Source organism: Symsagittifera roscoffensis, chromosome 2, assembly GCF_963678635.1.
Source record: "Symsagittifera roscoffensis chromosome 2, txSymRosc1.1, whole genome shotgun sequence".
Classification (NCBI taxonomy): Eukaryota; Metazoa; Xenacoelomorpha; order Acoela; family Convolutidae; genus Symsagittifera; species Symsagittifera roscoffensis.
Window position 1 is genome coordinate 7,123,658 of NC_087063.1, and position 19,973 is coordinate 7,143,630.

Sequence of the window (19,973 nt, forward strand, 5' to 3'; positions counted from 1 at the left end):
TTCAGAAGTCAATACAATTAGCGGCTCTTTTACTGTCTCTTTAGCGAACACCAACAGAAGTATATTTTAACCTTGTTTTAAACTAGAGATGAAAATCACTTGAGTGTGGAATCAGAGTATATTCAAATATCAAGTGGAGTCCCGCAAGGATCTATTATCAGGCATCTATTATTATTTTGCATTTTCGATAATGATCTGCCTGAAGTATTCCGTTACTTCTTATCCGCTGCTCTTCGCAGACGATCTCAACTTCCTGGCCTCTGGATAAAGCTTTCTCAGTACATATTTGGACCTCAAAAAAATCACCTCAAGAAAAAAAAATCAGTGATGGCTTAGGGATCCGCAAATGCAAATACTTTTGACGCGAATTCAGAAAGACTTGGAAAAGAAAGGCTCAGTTAAAAATCTTGGCGTAAAAAACCTAAGTTGAAAATCCAATTCAACTACAACAACAACAACAAAAATTACCATGCACGCCACAAATCAAGACACTGGGGCAAAATTTGGTTCAGATTAATTTGATAAAAAACAAAGATTGAAGAGCGAGATGGTAGGGTAATATAAGCTTCATACTTGGTATCTCTGAGTCGCCTTTTAGTCATAATCGCAAACTTTTTTATGTCGCCTGAATTAATTTTCCGAGCTCTCAAAAATCCCTATAAAGACCAACTTTTCTGCGCCACAGGCAGAATTTTGAACAAAACAAGCCAACAAAAGCTTGTTTAGGCTCTTTTGGGAAAACTTTGACCCAAAACTGCAATTTTTCTGCGCGCACTTCCCCCTCAGGCGAAAATGGAAATATCAAAATAGTAAAGGGGGACCTTTGAGTCGTCAGGGGATCGTACTCATCACTCTAATCATAACTCAATTGTATTATTGAACAAAATTTATCAACTGGTGACTCAGCAAAAGATAGTTGGGGTCTCATTGAGCCGGAAAAAAAATGATATCTGAGAATAAAAAAATGGAACTATCTTTAGCCTTTTATCGACACATTATAGGTCAATTAAGAAGATATAACAAAGCCTAATGGATTGAAGCCGTTAAAATCTTTGAAGCAATATAAAACTTTGAAGCAACATTTTCAAACAAGAAAAACGGAGCAAAGAAGCCACTGAGTAAAAAAAAACGAAAAAAAATCGAAAAAAAAATCATCCAATGATATTTTTTGGCCTCGAATGCGGTTCTATTTGAGGAATGCTGGGAAACTCAATTGCCAGTGTAAATTTTGAAAAACAAAATTCATCGAGCCGACTCTCAGCAGACAATCCTTGATCAGACGACTGTGAATCAGAAAAAAATCCGAACATTTTGTTCTATCAAAAGACTTCGAAACACAGATGAAAATTAAAAACATTCATTCCGTCCTTCAACGAAGAATTATTAGGCAATTTAACTGATATAATATCAGTCGAAATAATTTAAGCCGAAGAAACCATAGAACGTAAAAAAACGGGGAAAAACAACGAAAAAATTTAGGAGCTGGTCTAACGATTTTAAAGCTCAAATATAGAGGACAATTAAAATGCAGACATGCTCGAAAAATTGTTTGTTGGCCTGAAATTCCTTTAGAGCATGATGCCAACTGATTCCAGTGATTTTGTTCAATTAGTTTTTTTCTATTCTGATTTGATAACGCTTGCTAATAGCAAGCGTAACACAGATGCGAAGCGGAGCTTTGCTCCACTTGCGATACAACACAAGCATTAAAAAAAATATGGCGAAAAAAAAACTATTAAAAAAAAACTAGGTGGACCAAAATTTGCGTATGCCAAATGATGAAGGTCCACCTAGAGGACACCTAAGGCCCACTTAGAGCTGGAGTTACTTGTTTGATACGTTTGAATTTGTTACACTGATGCTGACAAAATGCGTTATTTTAAAATTGGACTTTGCCCAAAACCTTAGTTGTTTCTCAACTAAAATAAGTGGGAGGAGTGAACATTTTAGAGATTTTGGAACTTTCTCAAGGACAAACAATTCTTTTAAATAAAACTAAGAAGTAGTGGCTTCTACAGGAAAAATTTGCGCAGCGAAGAATCTCAAAATCGGGTTTCTCGATTGCACACTGTACGTGAGAATGGGCGCGGTAATTTTCGAGGAGTTGAAAAATTTCCAAAAAACGGTCCATTACAAAATCTGTACTTTTTTGATGGCCAAAACATTTTTCTAAAAGAAACTGGACGCAGCAAAACACAAAGGTAAGCTGCTTCCAACAACATGTTCTATCGATTAAATCTGTGATATTCGATTTGGCAGGATAATTAGTGAGGAAAATCCAAAAAACGGTCAACCAATCATTAAATTGACATTCCGAAAATCATAGATTTTTAGCCAACCTGTAATTTTGATTGAAGCCAACAACCCATGTTTGGCAGGGTGGTTTTCGAGAAAACTCAAAAGCTTCAAAAAGATGGTCAAAAATTTTCACTTTTCTAAGGGGCAATATTTTTTGTGCCAACAAAATTTGGGTGTAGTCGCGTATGCAAAGGAGCTTCCCACAACTCGTTCATTGGATTGCACCTAAAATATCAGATATGGGAGTGTATTTAACAATTAAACCATGGGAGTGTAATTTTAGTATAAAAATTAAAAAAACAACGCTCATAAAAATCAAAAAACTGGCTTTTCCGAGGACGATATCTTTTTGCGTTAAAAATTGTGAGTGGCCGCTAATGCCGGCGAGCTTACCCACTACCCCTTATCTCCAGAAAAGTTAAAAACTGCCTAAAAACGGATAAGATTTTGAAGCATACTGTTCTTATATTCAACGTTGCTTTTCGGCAAAAATTTAGACGCAGCCGCTATGCAGAGAAAATTTCTAGCATCTGTTTTCCTTTGAAGCCTTTTTCTCAGATTTGGCAGGGTAGTTTTCGATATAATCGCCGACAAAAGATGTAAGCTTAAAAAACAAAGACTTTTTTCATTTCTTTGTAAAAAATTAGAGCATAGCTGCTTATACAGTGAAAAAACTCCTACTCCCTGTTTTTTCATTAAATCTTTTTTTATCTCAGTTTTAGCAAGCTACTTTTTCTAAAAAGTTTAGAAAAATTTCTAAAACGAGCAAACTTTCCAAAAAATGCATTTTTCAAGGCGATACAGTTTTCATCAAAAATTTCGGCGACACCAACTGTGCAGTTGCGATTAAAAAATCTGTTCTTTGACTAAACTCTTGGCCTCAGGTCTGATAGAGTAGTTTTTGAGAAAAGGAAAATATTCCAAAAAAGTTCGATATTTTAAAAATTGAAAATTTTCTCAGGCATAAACTTTTTAACAAAACTAGGGCTGGCAACTAATTCGAAAAAAATCATCAGCGTACACTCTTCTGATTGACTAATTAATCTCAGACCTACCAAGGTAGTTTTCGAGAAAAAAAATAAACCAAAAAAAAATTGGTCAAAAACACCCCTAGCTGAAACTTGTGAAGGTGTAGAACGTCCGGTGATGTGAAAAGAGACTAATAGAATATCCTGGCACATGAATGTTTTGAAAATCGGTTGAGTTGTTCGTGAGAAAAGTTAAGCCTTTTGCGAAAATTGTTAAAATTTTCATTAGCGTCTCAAAAAAAATATGGAACTAACCAAACAGATAATGCCTGTTTTTTTTTGTCTTGCAAAAACTAGCTGACAATAAACCAGACTCAAAAAACAAGTGGATATTGTGATATGACAAAAATTACGCATGTGGAAACATAATAGCCAAAACAAAAATTGTGAAGGAACAAAGAAACCAAAAAAATTGATGAAAACGTTGAAGCAAAATATATCACGTTGAAGCTCTTTGGATTTCAAATACTGTTTCCGATTGGCTATTTTTCGCAAACTATTCCCATTTAGAGAAAACTAGATTAATAGGTAAATTTCTTGTTTCGGGCTAAACTTTCGAAAGTAGAAAGTAGGAGTCATTCACGTTTTTCGTGACCGTTTCACTTTTGCTGCAAAATAGTGGAGTTCAAGGAACAAGCAAAAACTGAATTAAAACCTATTCAATTAAAAATACTTCGTTCTTTTTTAACACATAAAATGGCATATAAATTTACTAGTAAATAGTCAGATTTCTCATCACCGCAATCTCAGCAAACTAAATCCCCCTTATAAAAAATCCCTTTTTCTTGCTAATAGTAGGCTGCGATGGTAGTAAGTTAAAGATCCCAATAACCTGCTGTTTGACCTACTTATGGTTGCTAACATATTCTGGTCTATAAAAAACCCGTCACTAAATAAAAATGAAAAAGCAAGGAAACAAACCCATATCTGACATCATCACTCTAATCATAACTCAATTGTATTATTGAACAAAATTTATCAACTGGTGACTAAGCAAAAGATAGTTGGGGTCTCGTTGAGCCGGAAAAAAAATGATATCTGAGAATAAAAAAATGGAACTATCTTTAGCCTTTTATCGACACATTATAGGTCAATTAAGAAGATATAACAAAGCCTAATGGATTGCAGCCGTTAAAACCTTTGAAGCAATATAAAACTTTGAAGCAACATTTTCAAACAGGAAATACGGAGCCAAGAAGCCACTTAGTAAAAAAAACGAAAAAAAATCAAAAAAAAAAATCATCCAATTATAATTTTTGGCCTCTAATGCGGTTCAATTTGAGGAATGCTGAGAAACTCAATTGCCAGTGTATATTTTTAAAAACAAAATTCATCGAGCCGACTCTCAGCAGACAATCCTTGATCAGACGACTGTGAATCAGAAAAAAATCCGAACATTTTGTTCTATCAAAAGACTTCGAAACACAGATGAAAATTAAAAACATTCATTCCGTCCTTCCAACGAAGAATTATTAGGCAATTTAACTGATATAATATCAGCCGAAATAATTTAAGTCGAAGAAACCGTAGAGCGTAAAAAAACGAGGAAAAAAAACGAAAAAATTAAAGAGGCAGATCAAACGATTTTAAAGCTCAAATATAGAGGCAATTAAAATGCAGACATGCTCGAAAAATTGTTTGTTGGCCTGAAATTCCTTTAGAGCATGATGCCAACAAAATTTGCGTATGCCTATCGATGAAGGTCCACCTAGAGGACACCTAAGGCCCACCTAGAGCTACTTCTTTGATACATTTGAATTTGTTACACTGATGCTGACAAAATGCGTTATTTTTAAATTGGACTTTGCCCAAAACCTTAGTTGTTTCTCAACTAAAATAAGTGAGAGGAGTGAACATTTTAGAGATTTTGGAATTTTCTCAAGGAAAAAACAATTCTCTTGAATACAACTAAGAAGTAGTGGCTTGTGCAGGAAAAATTTGCGCAGCGAAGAATCTCAAAATCGGGTTTCTCGATTGCACACTGTACGTGAGAATGGGCGCGGTAATTTTGGAGGAGTTGAAAAATTTCCAAAAAACGGTCCATTACAAAATTTGTACTTTTTTGATGGCCAAAACATTTTTCTAAAAGAAACTGGTTGCAGCAAAACACAAAGGTAAGCTTCCAACAACATGTTCTATCGATTAAATCTGTGATATTCGACTCGGCAGGATAACTTTTGAGGAAAATCCAAAAAACGGTCAACCAATCATAAAATTGACATCCCGAAAATAATAGATTTTTAGCCAACCTGTAATTTTGATTGTAGCCAACAACCCAAGTTTGGCAGGGTAGTTTTCGAGAATTTCAAAAAAATGCATTTTTCAAGGCAATACAGTTTTCATCAATTGTTTCGGCGACACCAGTTGTGCAGTTGCGATTAAAAAAACTGTTCTTTGACTAAACTCTAGGCCTCAGGTCTGATAGAGTAGTTTTTGAGAAAAGAAAAAAATTCCAAAAAAAATTCGATATTTTAAAATTTGAAAATTTTCTCAGGCATAAACTTTTTTTAACAAAACTAGGGCTGGCAACTAATTCGAAAAAAATCATCAGCTTACACTCTTCTGATTGAATAATTATTCCCAGACCTACCAAGGTAGTTTTCGAGAAAAAAAATTGGTCAAAAACACCCCTAGCTGAAACTTGTGAAGGTGTAGAACGTCCGGTGATGTAAAAAGAGACTAATAGAATATCCTGGCACATGACTGTTTTGAAAATCGGTTAAGTTGTTCGTGAGAAAAGTTAAGCCTTTTGCGAAAATTGTTAAAATTTTCATTAGCGTCTCAAAAAATATATGGAACTAACCAAATACATAATGCCTGTTTTTTTTGTCTTGCAAAAGCTAGCTGACAATAAACCAGATTCAAAAAACAAGTGGATATTGTGATATGACAAAAATTACGCATGTGTAAACATAATAGCCAGAACAAAAATCGTTAGGGAACAAAGAAACCAAAAAATTTGATGAAAACTTTCTGAAAATTTTTCAACTATCAAATTTTGAAGCAAAACATATCACGTTGAAGCTCTTTGGATTTCAAATACTGTTTACGATTGGCTATTTTTCACAAACTATTCCCATTTAGAGAAAACTAGATTAATCGGTAAATTTATTGTTTCGGGCAATCGAAAGTAGAAGTCATTCACGTTTTTCGTGAGCTTTTCACTTTTGCTGCCAAATAGTGGAGTTCAAGGAACAAGCAAAAACTGAATTAAAACCTATTCAATTAAAAAATACTTCGTTCTTTTTTAACAACTAAAATGGCATATAAATTTGCTAGTAAATAGTCAGATTTCTCATCACCGCAATCTCAGCAAACTAAATCCCCCTTATAAAAAATCCCTTTTTCTTGCTAATAGTAGGCTGCGATGGTAGTAAGTGAAAGAGCCCAATAACCTGCTGTTTGACCTACTTATGGTTGCTAACATATTCTGGTCTATAAAAAACCAACCCGTCACTAAATAAAAATGAAAAAGCAAGGAAACAAACCCATCTGACATCATCACTCTAATCATAACTCAATTGTATTATTGAACAACATTTATCAACTGGTGACTAAGCAAAAGATAGTTGGGGTCTCATTGAGCCGGAAAAAAAGTGATATCTGAGAATAAAAAAATGGAACTATCTTTAGCCTTTCATCGACATATTATAGGTCAATTAAAAAGATATAACAAAGCCTAATGCATTGAAGCCGTTAAAACCTTTGAAGCAATATAAAACTTTGAAGCAACATTTTCAAACAAGAAAAACGGAGCCAAGAAGCCACTGAGTAAAAAAAAACGAAAAAAAAATCGAAAAAAATCATCCAATTATATTTTTTGGCCTCTAATGCGGTTCTATTTGAGGAATGCTGAGAAACTCAATTGTCAGTGTACATTTTGAAATACAAAATTCATCGAGCCGACTCTCAGCAGACAATCCTTGATCAGACGACTGTGAATCAGAAAAAAATCCGAAAATTTTGTTCTATCAAAAGACTTCGAAACACAGATGAAAATTAAAAACATTTATTCCGTCCTTCCAACGAAGAATTATTAGGCAGTTCAACTGATATAATATCAGCCGAAATAATTCAAGTCGAAGAAACCGTAGAACGTAAAAAAAACGGGGAAAAACAACGAAAAAATTGAAGAGAGCTGGTCTAACGATTTTAAAGCTCAAATATAGAGGACAAATAAAATGCAGACATGCTCGAAAAATTGTTTGTTGGCCTGAAATTCCTTTAGAGCATGATGCCAACTGATTCCAGTGATTTTGTTCAATTAATTTTTTTCTATTCTGATTTGATAACGCTTGCTAATAGCAAGCGAAAAAAACTAGGTGAATCAAAATTTGCGTATGCCAATCGATGAAGGTCCACCTAGAGGACACCTAAGGCCCACCTAGAGCTACTTGTTTTGATACGTTTGAATTTGCTACACTGATGCTGACAAAATGCGTTATTTTAAAATTGGACTTTGTCCAAAACCTTAGTTGTTTCTCAACTAAAATAAGTGAGAGGAGTGAACATTTTAGAGATTTTGGAATTTTCTCAAGGAAAAAACAATTCTCTTGAATACAACTAAGAAGTAGTGGCTTGTGCAGGAAAAATTTGCGCAGCCACTTTTTTCGATTGAAGTTTATATCTTAGATTTGACAAAAGCAGGTCGTGGCCGGCAAAGTAGAGAAGAATCTCAAAATCGGGTTTCTCGATTGAACACTGTACGTGAGAATAGGCGCGGTATTTTTCGAGGAGTTGAAAAATTTCCAAAAAACGGTCCATTACAAAATTTGTACTTTTTTGATGGCCAAAACATTTTTCTAAAAGAAACTGGACGCAGCAAAACACAAAGGTAAGCTTCCAATAATATATTCTATCGATTAAATCTGTGATATTCGACTTGGCAGGATAATTATTGAGGAAAATCCAAAAAACAGTCAACCAATCATAAAATTGACATTCCGAAAATCATAGATTTTTAGCCAACCTGTAATTTTGATTGAAGCCAACAACCCAAGTTTGGCAGGGTAGTTTTCGAGATTCAAAAAGATGGTCAAAAATTTTCACCTTTCCAAGGGGCTTTCTTTTTTGTGCCAACAAAATTTGGGCGTAGTCGCGTATGCAAAGGAGCTTCCCACAACCCGTTCATTGGATTGCACCTAAAAAATCAGATATGGGAGTGTATTTAATAATAAAACCAGCCACTTTTTTCGATTGAAGTTTATATCTTAGATTTGACAAAAGCAGGTCGTGGCCGGCAAAGTAGAGAAGAATCTCAAAATCGGGTTCTTCGATTGAACACTGTACGTGAGAATAGGCGCGGTATTTTTCGAGGAGTTGAAAAATTTCCAAAAAACGGTCCATTACAAAATTTGTACTTTTTTGATGGCCAAAACATTTTTCTAAAAGAAACTGGACGCAGCAAAACACAAAGGTAAGCTTCCAACAACATGTTCTATCGATTAAATCTGTGATATTCGACTTGGCGGGATAATTATTGAGGAAAATCCAAAAAACGGTCAACCAATCATAAAATTGACATTCCGAAAACCATAGATTTTTAGCCAACCTGTAATTTTGATTGAAGCCAACAACCCAAGTTTGGCAGGGTAGTTTTCGAGATTCAAAAAGATGGTCAAAAATTTTCACCTTTCCAAGGGGCGTTATTTTTTGTGCCAACAAAATTTGGGCGTAGTCGCGTATGCAAAGGAGCTTCCCACAACCCGTTCATTGGATTGCACCTAAAATATCAGATATGGGAGTGTATTTAATAATAAAACCATGGGAGTGTAATTTTAGTACAAAAATTAAAAAAAAACGCTCATAAAAATCAAAAAACTGGCTTTTCCGAGGACGATATCTTTTTGCGTTAAAAATTGTGAGTGGCCGCTAATGCCGGCGAGCTTACCCACTACCCCTTATCTCCATTGAAGCCATAATCTCAGGCGTTGGAGGTTAGTTTTCAAGAAACGTCAAAACGATTCAAAAAAACGGTCAACAAAATCAACAAATTCACTATTCCGCTTATGGAAGGGAGCGTTTCAAATCCATTCTATTCATTGAAAACAAAATCTCAGATTTGGCACTATTTTGAGAAAACGAAAAAACAAATTAAAAAAATCAGTCAAACATTTTCACTTTTTCGAACGGTGTGACAAAAGAAAAAAGCAAACAGAGACCAGTGAAGTATGCAGACATACCCTAATTGTTCTATGGATACCCTTTTTGAAAATCAGTTGAAGAAATTTTTATGAATTTTGAGGAAAAAATTGCAAAAAGGGATAAAACTTTCCAAATAAAATAAAAAAAACCAGGAATTCTATGCAAACATGCCAAGCAAGACATTTGAATACCAAATAAAGCAACTGAAAAAAAAATTACAAAGCGGAAACAAAACCGACAATCTTTGATCAGACACCAGTTGAGTCGGAAAAAGCTCAGTAACTCGTAGAGTTACCACTTATGATTTTGCCCAATTTCTTTTTTTTTCGATTGACAGTTTTCTTTGGCTTTAATGGTTAAGAAGTATTAAAAATGAGCCGAGAAACTATAGCCCAACACTTCAATTCAAGAAAACGTCCTTGCATTTGAGCTTAACAAAAAGCACGTATTATGTCATATTTTTGAAATGAAAAACGAATCAACACGGCATGGAGAAAAAATATTAGAATTTAGTGAAAAATGAAATTTGTTTGAACGGCAAATATGTAATTTATCGCTCAAGCCGATCTGACATTCCCATCTAATAACTGATTTTGCATGAAGACAAACAAACTCTGAGCCATAGCTCTTTCTCATCGATACGGCTGTTCCGAATAAAAAATTGAACTGAGACAAAAAAATTCAAATAAACTTTAGAAAAAATTGAAACATACAATGTTAATATCAGTATATAAGAAAACATAATAAAATATAAACAAATTCACAGACGCCAGACTGATTATTGATATGAAACTTATAATTGCTTTTAGTACCAACGAACAAACCTTCTGTCGAAATGACCTACAAATGCTTCATTAATCCACAAAAATGTCTTGAACAAAAAAACAAGAAAGCTCTTTTTAGCTTGCTTTACAAAATTGGGGAGAAATTTGAAAAGACTATATCAAGCCGCAACAAAAAAAAATATTGCAATTACGTGAAATAATCGCCAAGAAAGGAAGAAAGATCATTCATCCCAAGTTATGTTAAGAAATTCTCATTTTGTTCGTAATTTGACAATGACAAATTGAGATAAAAATACTTTAAGCAGGGCAAAGTCCTGAATAATCTGAAAACCCTAGTCTCAAATAATACTGTTGCGCCTAATGCACTCTAATTTGGTCATCCTATTTCAGGTTGAGGTTACTCTTTTTCGTCTATACCTAATTTGTTTGTTCTTTTCACGCTCTTTTTGTCATGTAAATCTCTATCTGAACTTTTACACAACTAAATGCGATACAACACAGACGTAAAAAAAAGTTATAAAAAAATTGGGTGAGCCAAAATTTTCGTGTCTCGATAAAATATAACTAGAGACCTAGCTAAAGCTGTAGGTATGTGTTTGATGCTTATTGAATTTATCATACTGATGCAGTATGAAACGAGTGATTCAAAAATAGATTTTTGTCCAAAACCTTTATTTCTTTCTTTACTAAAGTTTCGAGATATTGGAATTTTCCAAAGGATGTAACAATTATCTTACAAAAACATAAAAAGTCGTCGATTATATGGGAAAAATTTTCGCTACCGGTTTTTTCGATTGGACGCTTCAACTCAGATTTGATAGGGTAGTTTTTAAGATTCGTCAAAAAATTTTGTCAACAAGTTTCTAAAAAACGGTCGAAGTTCTTTTTTCCTAAGAATTTGCAGGGTAGTTTTCGAGAAAAGCCAAAAAATTTCCAAATATAATCAAAGTTTCACAAGGCAATTAATTTTTATGAAAAAATTGGGCGTACCGTGTTGTTTTAATTTCACCCTTGATACCAGATTTGTCAGGATAGTTATCGAGAAAGTCAAAACATTTCCAAAAAACTGTCAACAAATCAAAACACTGACTTTTCCGAGAATCAAATCAATTTGTGTTTAAACTTTTGGGCATAGCTGCTTATGCAAATTAAACATTCGCACAGCCTGGAATTTTGATTGAACCAAGAATCTCAAATTTAAAACATAATTTTTCAGAAAAATCAAACAATTCAAAAAAAAATTTAACAAAAACAAAAATTTTCCCAAAACCATAGCCTTTTCTGTAATAAAAGTTAGGATAGCCGCTTAAAAAGAAGAAAATCGCTCATCTTGTATCTTCAATTGCATCTCAAAAACTCAGATTTGGGAGGATAGTTCTCAAGAAAAATCAAAAAGTTTCAAAAAATGGTTAAAAATCATATTTCAGAGGGAAATAACTTTTTGCGTCAAAAAATTTAAGCGTAGTCGCGCATGCAAAGAACTTTTCATAAGCCGATCCTTGGATTCAACCCAAAATTTACGATATGGGAGGGTAGCTTTCGAGAAAACTCGAAAAGTTTGAGAAACGGTCAACAATTCAAAACTTTGACTGTTCCGAGGGCCATAATTTTTTGCATTAAAAACTCAGGCATAGTCACTCCCTTAGGCAGGGAAACTTCCAAAGACTTTTTCTCTCTATTGAGCCCAAAATCTGAGACTTGCGAGGATAGTTTCTGGAATACACGGCCCTAAAACGTACTTTTTTTAGCTATTCGCATAACGCTGACCTTGATCAGATGAAAATGTTTTATTTTGTAACATAAAAACCTTATTCATTATTTCGATATAAAATTCGATACTTTATTATAAGAATAAATTTTAAAAAGCAGAGGGGCTCCGTTTTCGAAAGTAAGGCTGTAAATCGAACTTAATTTTCAAGGTAAGCCTTTCAAAAAATGAGAAAAAAACCCAATTTCTTACATTTTCATAAAAACCTGTTCAAACATGCCAAGCAAGACAATTGAATTTTAAATTAGCAACGGACAAAAACTTACGAAGCGGAAACAAACCCGACAACCTTTGAGCAGACACCAGCTGAGCCGAAAAAAAAAGATTTTATTAAAAACATTAAGAAGGTTGAAGTCCTCCAGAAGCTACAACACAAAGGCGAAGCCGAGCTTCGGACCACTTGCGATACAACACAAACAGAAAAAACATTAGAAGTCGAATAATTTTTTAAAAAATTGAAAAAATAGGCCTGCCAAAACGAAAATTTTCTCATGTCTCGTTGGAAGTTAACTCTAAGCAAACATGCCAGAGATTTGAATATTGACAATGAAACGGAACAAAGCTTATCAAGAAGAAAAAAGCCGACAAGCTTTGAGCAGACACAAACTGAGCAAAAAAATATGACTTTATATGAAAAATATTTCAAGTTTTAAGTCCCATATGAAACTAAAATGAACAACACTTGCAACTTCAAAGCAAGTTGCTTACAGCACAAGCAAAATCCGTGAAGTGGCAACTAAGCTGAGCCGAAAAAAAAATGATTTTGTAATTTTTTAAAAGTATTTCAAGTCACCCCTAAAACTAGAATGAACAACACTTGCACTTGCAGATTAAGAAGTGAAGATCTTGCAGTTAAGACGTGCACACTTAAGAAGTGATCAATAGCATTTAAGAAGAGAAGATCGTCTAGAAGTGATCATGCGGACAAAGTTGTTTACGGGAAAAAAAGTCTAGTACCCGATTGCAATACCCTTGCTTATCTCAAGGGTAGTTATTGTACTGATATTTGAAGCGAATAGCTTTTTTCGGTTCATTTGAACAATGAATATGCATCAATTGTGTTAACTTGTTCTTAATCGATTGTCAAAGCACATGCTATCAAAACGCTGTACCAAAAGTGGCACCAATATTTGCGACTTAAGTTAGAAAAAAAAAGAATAGTCGTACTGTAACACTAACGCACTAAAGTTCGCTAGTGTAATCAAGCTGATCAGAAAGCTTAACATATACAGTCAACCACATGGCCAAACAATGTATTCTTGTAGAACAACATCCTATTTATCGATGAACATTTTATACACAAACCGGCTTCTATGATGGGAGTTGAAATGTTTTTCGTGGCGTTTATGATCTCTTTGATTCTAGGGACACCCAAAGTGATGTTCATGCTAGCGACTCCAGCGAAGTGGAACGTCTTCAGAGTCATCTGAGTTCCCGGCTCTCCTATGGACTGAGCACATACTGCTCCAATTGCCGTTCCTGGCTCTATTACTGATTTTTCGTACCTACACAAAAGGGTGTAAGAAATCAAACTGTGAAACTGCTGCCAAAACGAACGCCGCAAAAACGTTTTTGAACATTTCGAACCAATAAATCTCTACTGAAAATTTAAACGGTGGTTGAAAAATTATTTACAACACATCAAAGTTGCACAAAATATCATGTAGTTGAATTTCGATCAAAATATGTCATCGAGAAAATCCAAGATCGTATTATTTGCCATTCAAATCAAACTATAAATCTGGGACATGCATATAATATCGCTTTTTCTTACCTTACCGCTGCTTCAGTGACAAAATTTTCCAGCTGTTTCTGAGTGACAAAATAAATTTGAAGCAATGACGATTTATTTTCTTTCCAAAGAGAACTAGCAACAGGATCATTCACAACATTGGCTGTCAGGTCCTTCAATTTACTCGCAAACTTCCCTACAAATCCTCGAATGTCATCTTTGAACACTTGTGATATCTTGGATTCCTTCATAAGAAGTTTTTCTGTGATGACTATCAAATCTGCATGAGTTAGAGGTCGTTCGTTTTGTTCAACAGGTACCGAGCACAACATGTGGTTCCAGAGACGTTCAAAATGCACTGGTTTATCATCACCCTGTTGCAGATAAAATTTTCTACCAAAATTAAATAATTAATTAACTTTGAAATTTCGTCACAAAATAAGTGAAACAATTTTATTTTCGGCGATCAACCAAATAATCAAATCTTGAAAGACTTGATTTGAAAATTTTTAATCAGCTGCTGAAAAACTATACAACTAAGGCGCGGGTCAAAAATTTTCTTGACTATAAGGCACATTTTTGGAACTTCCCTCAAAACTAAGTAGTATACAGGCGCCAAATGCGCTTTTAGAAAACTTTTTGTGCCGATCTGATGAAAATGAATAAAAATTATTAATAAAAGGAGGAGCCTTTGGAGGATCAACAAGTGGTTGAATCACTGAAGGAAATCTTCTTGCGCAACCCATAAATCCGCTTCTCATACAGTTATCTGACTCATGGATGAATATTCACTCTACTTTTGTACAAGGCAATGAATAGCAATCACCTGTATCCTTTTTTGGCTTCAGTAAGAATTCGAGACTTTTTTTACATGATTACCTGAATGTAGCATGGATCCAGTATATCATACCCATACAATCATTCTCAGATATAGTAACAGTTATTAAATTCATGAATAAATCTTCACTTCATTTTTGCCACTAAGAAAATTAGTAGAAATGGCCTGCATATAATTATAGTCTCAGTAACAATTGAGAGTTATTTTCTAACTTTACCTCCATGTAGCATGGGTCCAGACCATCAGCCCCATAGGTGAACTGGACAATCTCATTGGTCGAATTCCTCACAGTGGTGTCATAGTGCACACACAGATCTTCAAGACACTTGACCAACCTTCACAAGTGAGACAATTCATTAAGTAAGTAAACATTAATAAACAAGTCAACCTAATCAGGGGAGGATCAACCTAATCACAATTTGCTGAGGAGTTTCATAGACGGCTAAGAAGGAAGATACGATCGTAATTTTTATTATCACGCCTGGTTGAACAATGGGCTAGGGTGTGTTTTAACACAAAACTCAGGAGCCAAAATCAAAGTCAAACGGCGTGAAGTCATATCATGTTGTCTCACAGGCCTCGGTGTCGAGAAAAACTGGTCCGATTATTTCAATTTTCAGACTTATTTTTAGTTGGAGAGAGGAAATGTGAGAGTTAACTTATATTTCACAAACTTCTATTTCATAAAAGTCTGGTTATTTCCTTACAAGTCCTCAAAGTCTGGTTATTGAAGGCCTAATCACTAACCTTCTCTGCATGTATCCCGTCTCTGCCGTTTTCACAGCTGTGTCCACAAGTCCTTCTCGACCCCCCATCGTGTGGAAAAAGAACTCCGTGGGGGTCAGGCCAGAGTAGAAACTGTCGGCCACAAAACCTGTCGGACAAATGATTCAGTAAAAGGTACCTTTTTTCGACTTCCACCATTATTTTCCTGTATTTTATCGGTAAATTGTTTTTGGCTCCTTTTTAAGATCTGATTTTTAAAGACTTGGTCACTTTAATGGTAAAAAGATTTCGAAATCCTATGATTCTTAATTAAACTAAGAATCAGAGTAAGTTTCAACATAAAAAAATTTCCCGAATAATCAATTCCAGAAACCCGGAAACTGGACGTAAAAATGTTCTCAAAATGTCCCGTTCCACCGACCTTTCGCTTCTGGTTCTTTGGATCCCTTCGCGAAATGAGGCAACGACCGACTTTCAAAACCATTAGGGACCCGTTTTCCACTCAGAGCTTGCTGACCAACTGACGCTACCATCTGACATATGTTAATGAAAGACCCTTTTGATCCTGCAAGTGACATTATAAGTGGACTATTCGTGTGCGGTAGATTAGCCTTGCACGCTTTTCCTCCTTGGTCTCGAATTGTTGAAAGTTCTTTTAGAATTTTAGCTTCCAGAGTTTCGTCCGGCGTGCATCCCGGTTGGGTTGATAGCTGGCCTAGTTTGGCCTGTTCAATCAGGTCTGTACATTTAGCATAGCCCACTCGGATCAATTCGGCTTTGGCACTGTTCAGCTGCATTCCTGGTCGGACGTCGCCTACTCCGATCTAAAATGACAATGCTCATTAGATGTCATCGTTTTTAAGAAGAGAATAGAACGGTTTCGATTCAATTACACTTTAGAATAACGTTGATAGAAAAAGTGTTCAAAATTAAAATTAAAGTTTTCCAAAATTAGCCGATCCAAAAATTAGATGAAAATTTTAATCAAACTTCTTAGGATCAAAGTCCATTTCAAATCCAGACGTTTTAATGATTAACTAAAAAAAAATAAAAAACAGTTCTGCTGAACAGAAGAAACCTGAAATTTAACCTGCTGTGGTCAACTCCTCGCTTGTCAACCCCTACTGTGGTCAACTTTACCTATCTAGGCAGCAACATCTAATTAGACATAAGCATTTCGCATAAAGTCAAACTGAGAACTGAAAAGGCCAATTGTAGATTTAGAAGGCTCAACAATGTGTGGAAGTCACGCTACTTAACCTTGAGAATAACAGCTGAAGTTTACTACGCCTGTGTTAGAAGTACTCTTCGTTATGGCTGCGAATCATGGCCTGTTGAAGTTTCAGATGTGGACAAGCTTAAAGCCTTCAAAAATAGATACGTTAAATTTATAGCCCCGAAAAACCAATTTGTGCCATCACATGCGGTAAGCGCAGTGTTGAAGCTCGAAAAAAGTATTACCGAAGTTCTTAAAACACGGTGACTCAAATGGTTGGGCCATGACTTGCAAATGAGAGAAAACGAAAATCCCAATGTTACTCTTGAAACGACCACCAGTCGATAATCGTACTACGAGGCGCAAAGTCTTTAAAACAAACTGAAGCGCAACATAAAGCAGCCAAGGATGTCCGTCAAAAGATGGGATGAGTGCTGGTTTGACATCTACAAAGAAAGCGCGATGGAACGCAGAAAGTGGCGGGATATCGTCCGGGATGTTTAGAAGGCTGGCAATGGACAGTGATGTCTGAAAACACCCTACGATTAACAAGTAAGTAATGATTAACTTGAAACAAAGTAATTTCGTGTGTGAAGAATGTTCCGACCAAAACTATTTACATAAAAACTAATAAAAAAAATTTGTAGAAAAAAATCAGAAATAACCTCGTGTGTCACACATCATTTTCAGAAACAAAGTAGCGCATGGGATAAAAAATCTTTAGACATTTTTCGCGACCGCCCCCAATCGACAGCTTCCTTGCTGAAATGAGGCATCAAATTTTAGGCTAAGGAACGTCTCGCTGCCAGTATGCCAACATGTTTCTTTTTGTAAGCATGAATATCCCGGTCAACTTTTTGTTCTAACTAATGATTTAGGTGAAAACCGTGGCGACGAGAAATCTACGATCCTGTAGAGTCTCTATATTTGCCAGTGAGTTGTTAGAAGACAAAGAGGTCACAATGTTGTCACCTCTGAAGCTGAAGGAACACATGAGAAATCAAATGAAAGCAGCTCTATTGACATAAGATTACGAAACAAAACTTTCGCTAATTGATGAAACTTTTTAAGCGTTTTTACCGCAGTTACGCTCCTTCCATTGCCAATTTTAAATGATTTCAACCTGGTCGCGTGATCTTAATTTATTGTTGTTCCTGAACATCGGTATCTCATGCTCAAGTGTATTGGCAAAAAAGGATAGCCGTCGGCGGATTTTTAAATCTGCCAAGAGCTGGATTTAAGTATTACTTTTTCTCACAGTCGCCAGAGCCAACCTCAAACATGTCTCTCTTTCAACAGTTCATGCTTTTTTCCCCGATAGATATCAAGGCTTGGTTTCGCACTACCCTGAATCACGTTGAATGAAGCTCGCGAAACTTTCTTGAGAAGCTGCAAGGAAATCCCGCTCGGTTAATTCAAGCAAGGCGCAGACACTGACAGGATCTAACTATATACCCTTTTATTGCAAAAGAGAGATATTCGTTACTTGGCACAAAGTTGTGATATGCTTTACCTTTGATTTACTTCTTTATAGGGTGATATTCGTTACTAGGTACCAGAGGGGGGATATAGTTAGAGATACCACTGACTGACAAGACGCAAACACTTGTCGTCTTCTTGAACGGCCAGAAACTTACGAGGCCTTGTCTCGACTAAACTTCTCAGAAATCCGAAAAATTCATGACCGGTTCATCGTTTTCGGTCATTCAGGAGACAGTGGGGTCGTTTGTATGTTCACGGCCACATCATTGCAGACAAAAACGGCTTTCAGACAAAGTTTGGATCTCCGACAAAGTTTGGATCTCCGCTATGGCTCAGGATGTGAATGCGGAAGGAACACTTTAAGATGGAAAACAAATTCATGCTGACCACCGATGAGCCCCTCTCCCCTTTCCGGACAACATTCATTGACTAACGTACAGAGAGAAGCCTCCCTGCGAACGCTTAACTGCCATGAAATGGTTAGCATACGAAACCAAAACCCTTGCTTCTGAGCCCAGAGCTTGTTGTAGTTCCTTGTGCAATGGCTGCCCTTCGGGATTGGAGGAGGAAAACAAAGCTAGCTGACAGTTGGAAAAGACTCGATGAAGGCAACGAAATAGAAAAAAAAACTGATTTGTTTTTTGAAAAACTTTTTTTGTAAGCATGAATATCCCGGTCAACTTTTTGTTCTAACTAATGATTTAGATGAAAACCGTGGCGACGAGAAATCTACGATCCTGTAGAGTTTTACATTTGCCAGTGAGTTCTTAGAAGACAAGGAGGTCACAATGTTACCACCTCTGAAGCTGAAGGAACACATGATAAATCAAATGAAAGCAGATCCATTGACATAAGATTACGAAACACAATTTTCTCTAATTGATTAAACTTTTTAACCGTTTTTATCGCAGTTACGCTCCTTCCATTCCCAATTTTCAATTAGTTCAACCTGGCCGCGTGATCCTAATTTATTGTTGTTCTTGAACATCGGTAACTCATCTAAATGTATTGGCAAAAAAAGATAGTCGTCGACGGATTTTTAAATCTGCCAAGAGTTAGACTTGAGTGTTACTTTTTCACACATTCGCCAGAGCCATCCTCAAACATGTCTCTTTTGCAATTGTTCATGCTTATTTTCCCCCGATTGATATCAATGCCTGGTTTCATTCTACCCCGACTCACGTTGAATGAAGCTCGCGAAACTTTAGTGAGAAGCTGAAAAGAAATCCCGCTTGCCTCATTTGAGCAAGGCGCAGACACTGACTGACATGACGAAAACACTTGTCGTCTTCTTGAAGGGGGAGAAACTTACCGAAGCCTTCCGCACAAAGAACTTGTCTCGACTACACTTTAGGAACACTTTAAGATGGAAAACAAATTCATCCTGGCCTCCGACCACCTTTTTTTTCCGGACAACACTCATTGACTAACGTTCAGAGTGAAGCCTCCTTGCGAACGCACAACTGCTATGAAATGGTTCGCACAACTGCTATGAAATGAAAATCTGAAAATTAAAATCCACTTTCAAAATTAGAAGTCGGTTATGTTTTTGTGAACTTGACACTTTTGATGTTCGATAGTGGAGTTTGCCTTCCTTTCTTCAAAGGTAGCAATTGAACTTTAAAAAAAATCAAGTCGAGCCACGAAAAACCAAATTAGAGACTGAACAAATTTTAAGAATTTTCCTGAAAAAAAATCATCACGACCTATATAATAGTCTTCCCAACATTCATCGACTTTCAAAAACCTGCTACTAATCCAACCTCCAACAAATCAAAATTGGCCTCTTTTAGTCCTAAGGAATTGAAAAAAATGTATGAGAGATCACCACACCAGCGCCATAGTGTCTTCCCACCCTCTCGATACAATTACTAAAAAGTTTGAAATGGAAGTAAAAAGCGTTTACGTTTACAATTACAAAAACATGGAGACATGTAACAATTCGATCATAATTTG

At 35.8% G+C, this 19,973-nt stretch overlaps 2 protein-coding genes across 3 annotated transcripts in view; one reads left to right on the top strand and one right to left on the bottom strand.

Annotated features, from left to right (window-relative positions):
- The window catches only part of LOC134840426 (phosphatidylinositol 3-kinase catalytic subunit type 3-like), a 513,967-nt gene that overhangs the window by 117,143 nt on the left and 376,851 nt on the right, over positions 1-19,973 (top strand). The window lies entirely within an intron of this gene.
- LOC134840765 (DNA-directed RNA polymerase III subunit RPC1-like) overlaps positions 1-19,973 on the bottom strand; it is an 80,220-nt gene that overhangs the window by 20,163 nt on the left and 40,084 nt on the right. For both annotated transcript variants that reach the window (XM_063856794.1, XM_063856793.1), the window contains exons 15-19: positions 15,741-16,143; positions 15,341-15,467; positions 14,811-14,928; positions 13,798-14,129; positions 13,329-13,528 (exon numbers count right to left, since the gene is read on the bottom strand). In XM_063856794.1, coding sequence (XP_063712864.1) covers positions 13,329-13,528; positions 13,798-14,129; positions 14,811-14,928; positions 15,341-15,467; positions 15,741-16,143 — 1,180 coding nt within the window. The remainder of the gene's footprint in view (positions 1-13,328; positions 13,529-13,797; positions 14,130-14,810; positions 14,929-15,340; positions 15,468-15,740; positions 16,144-19,973) is intronic.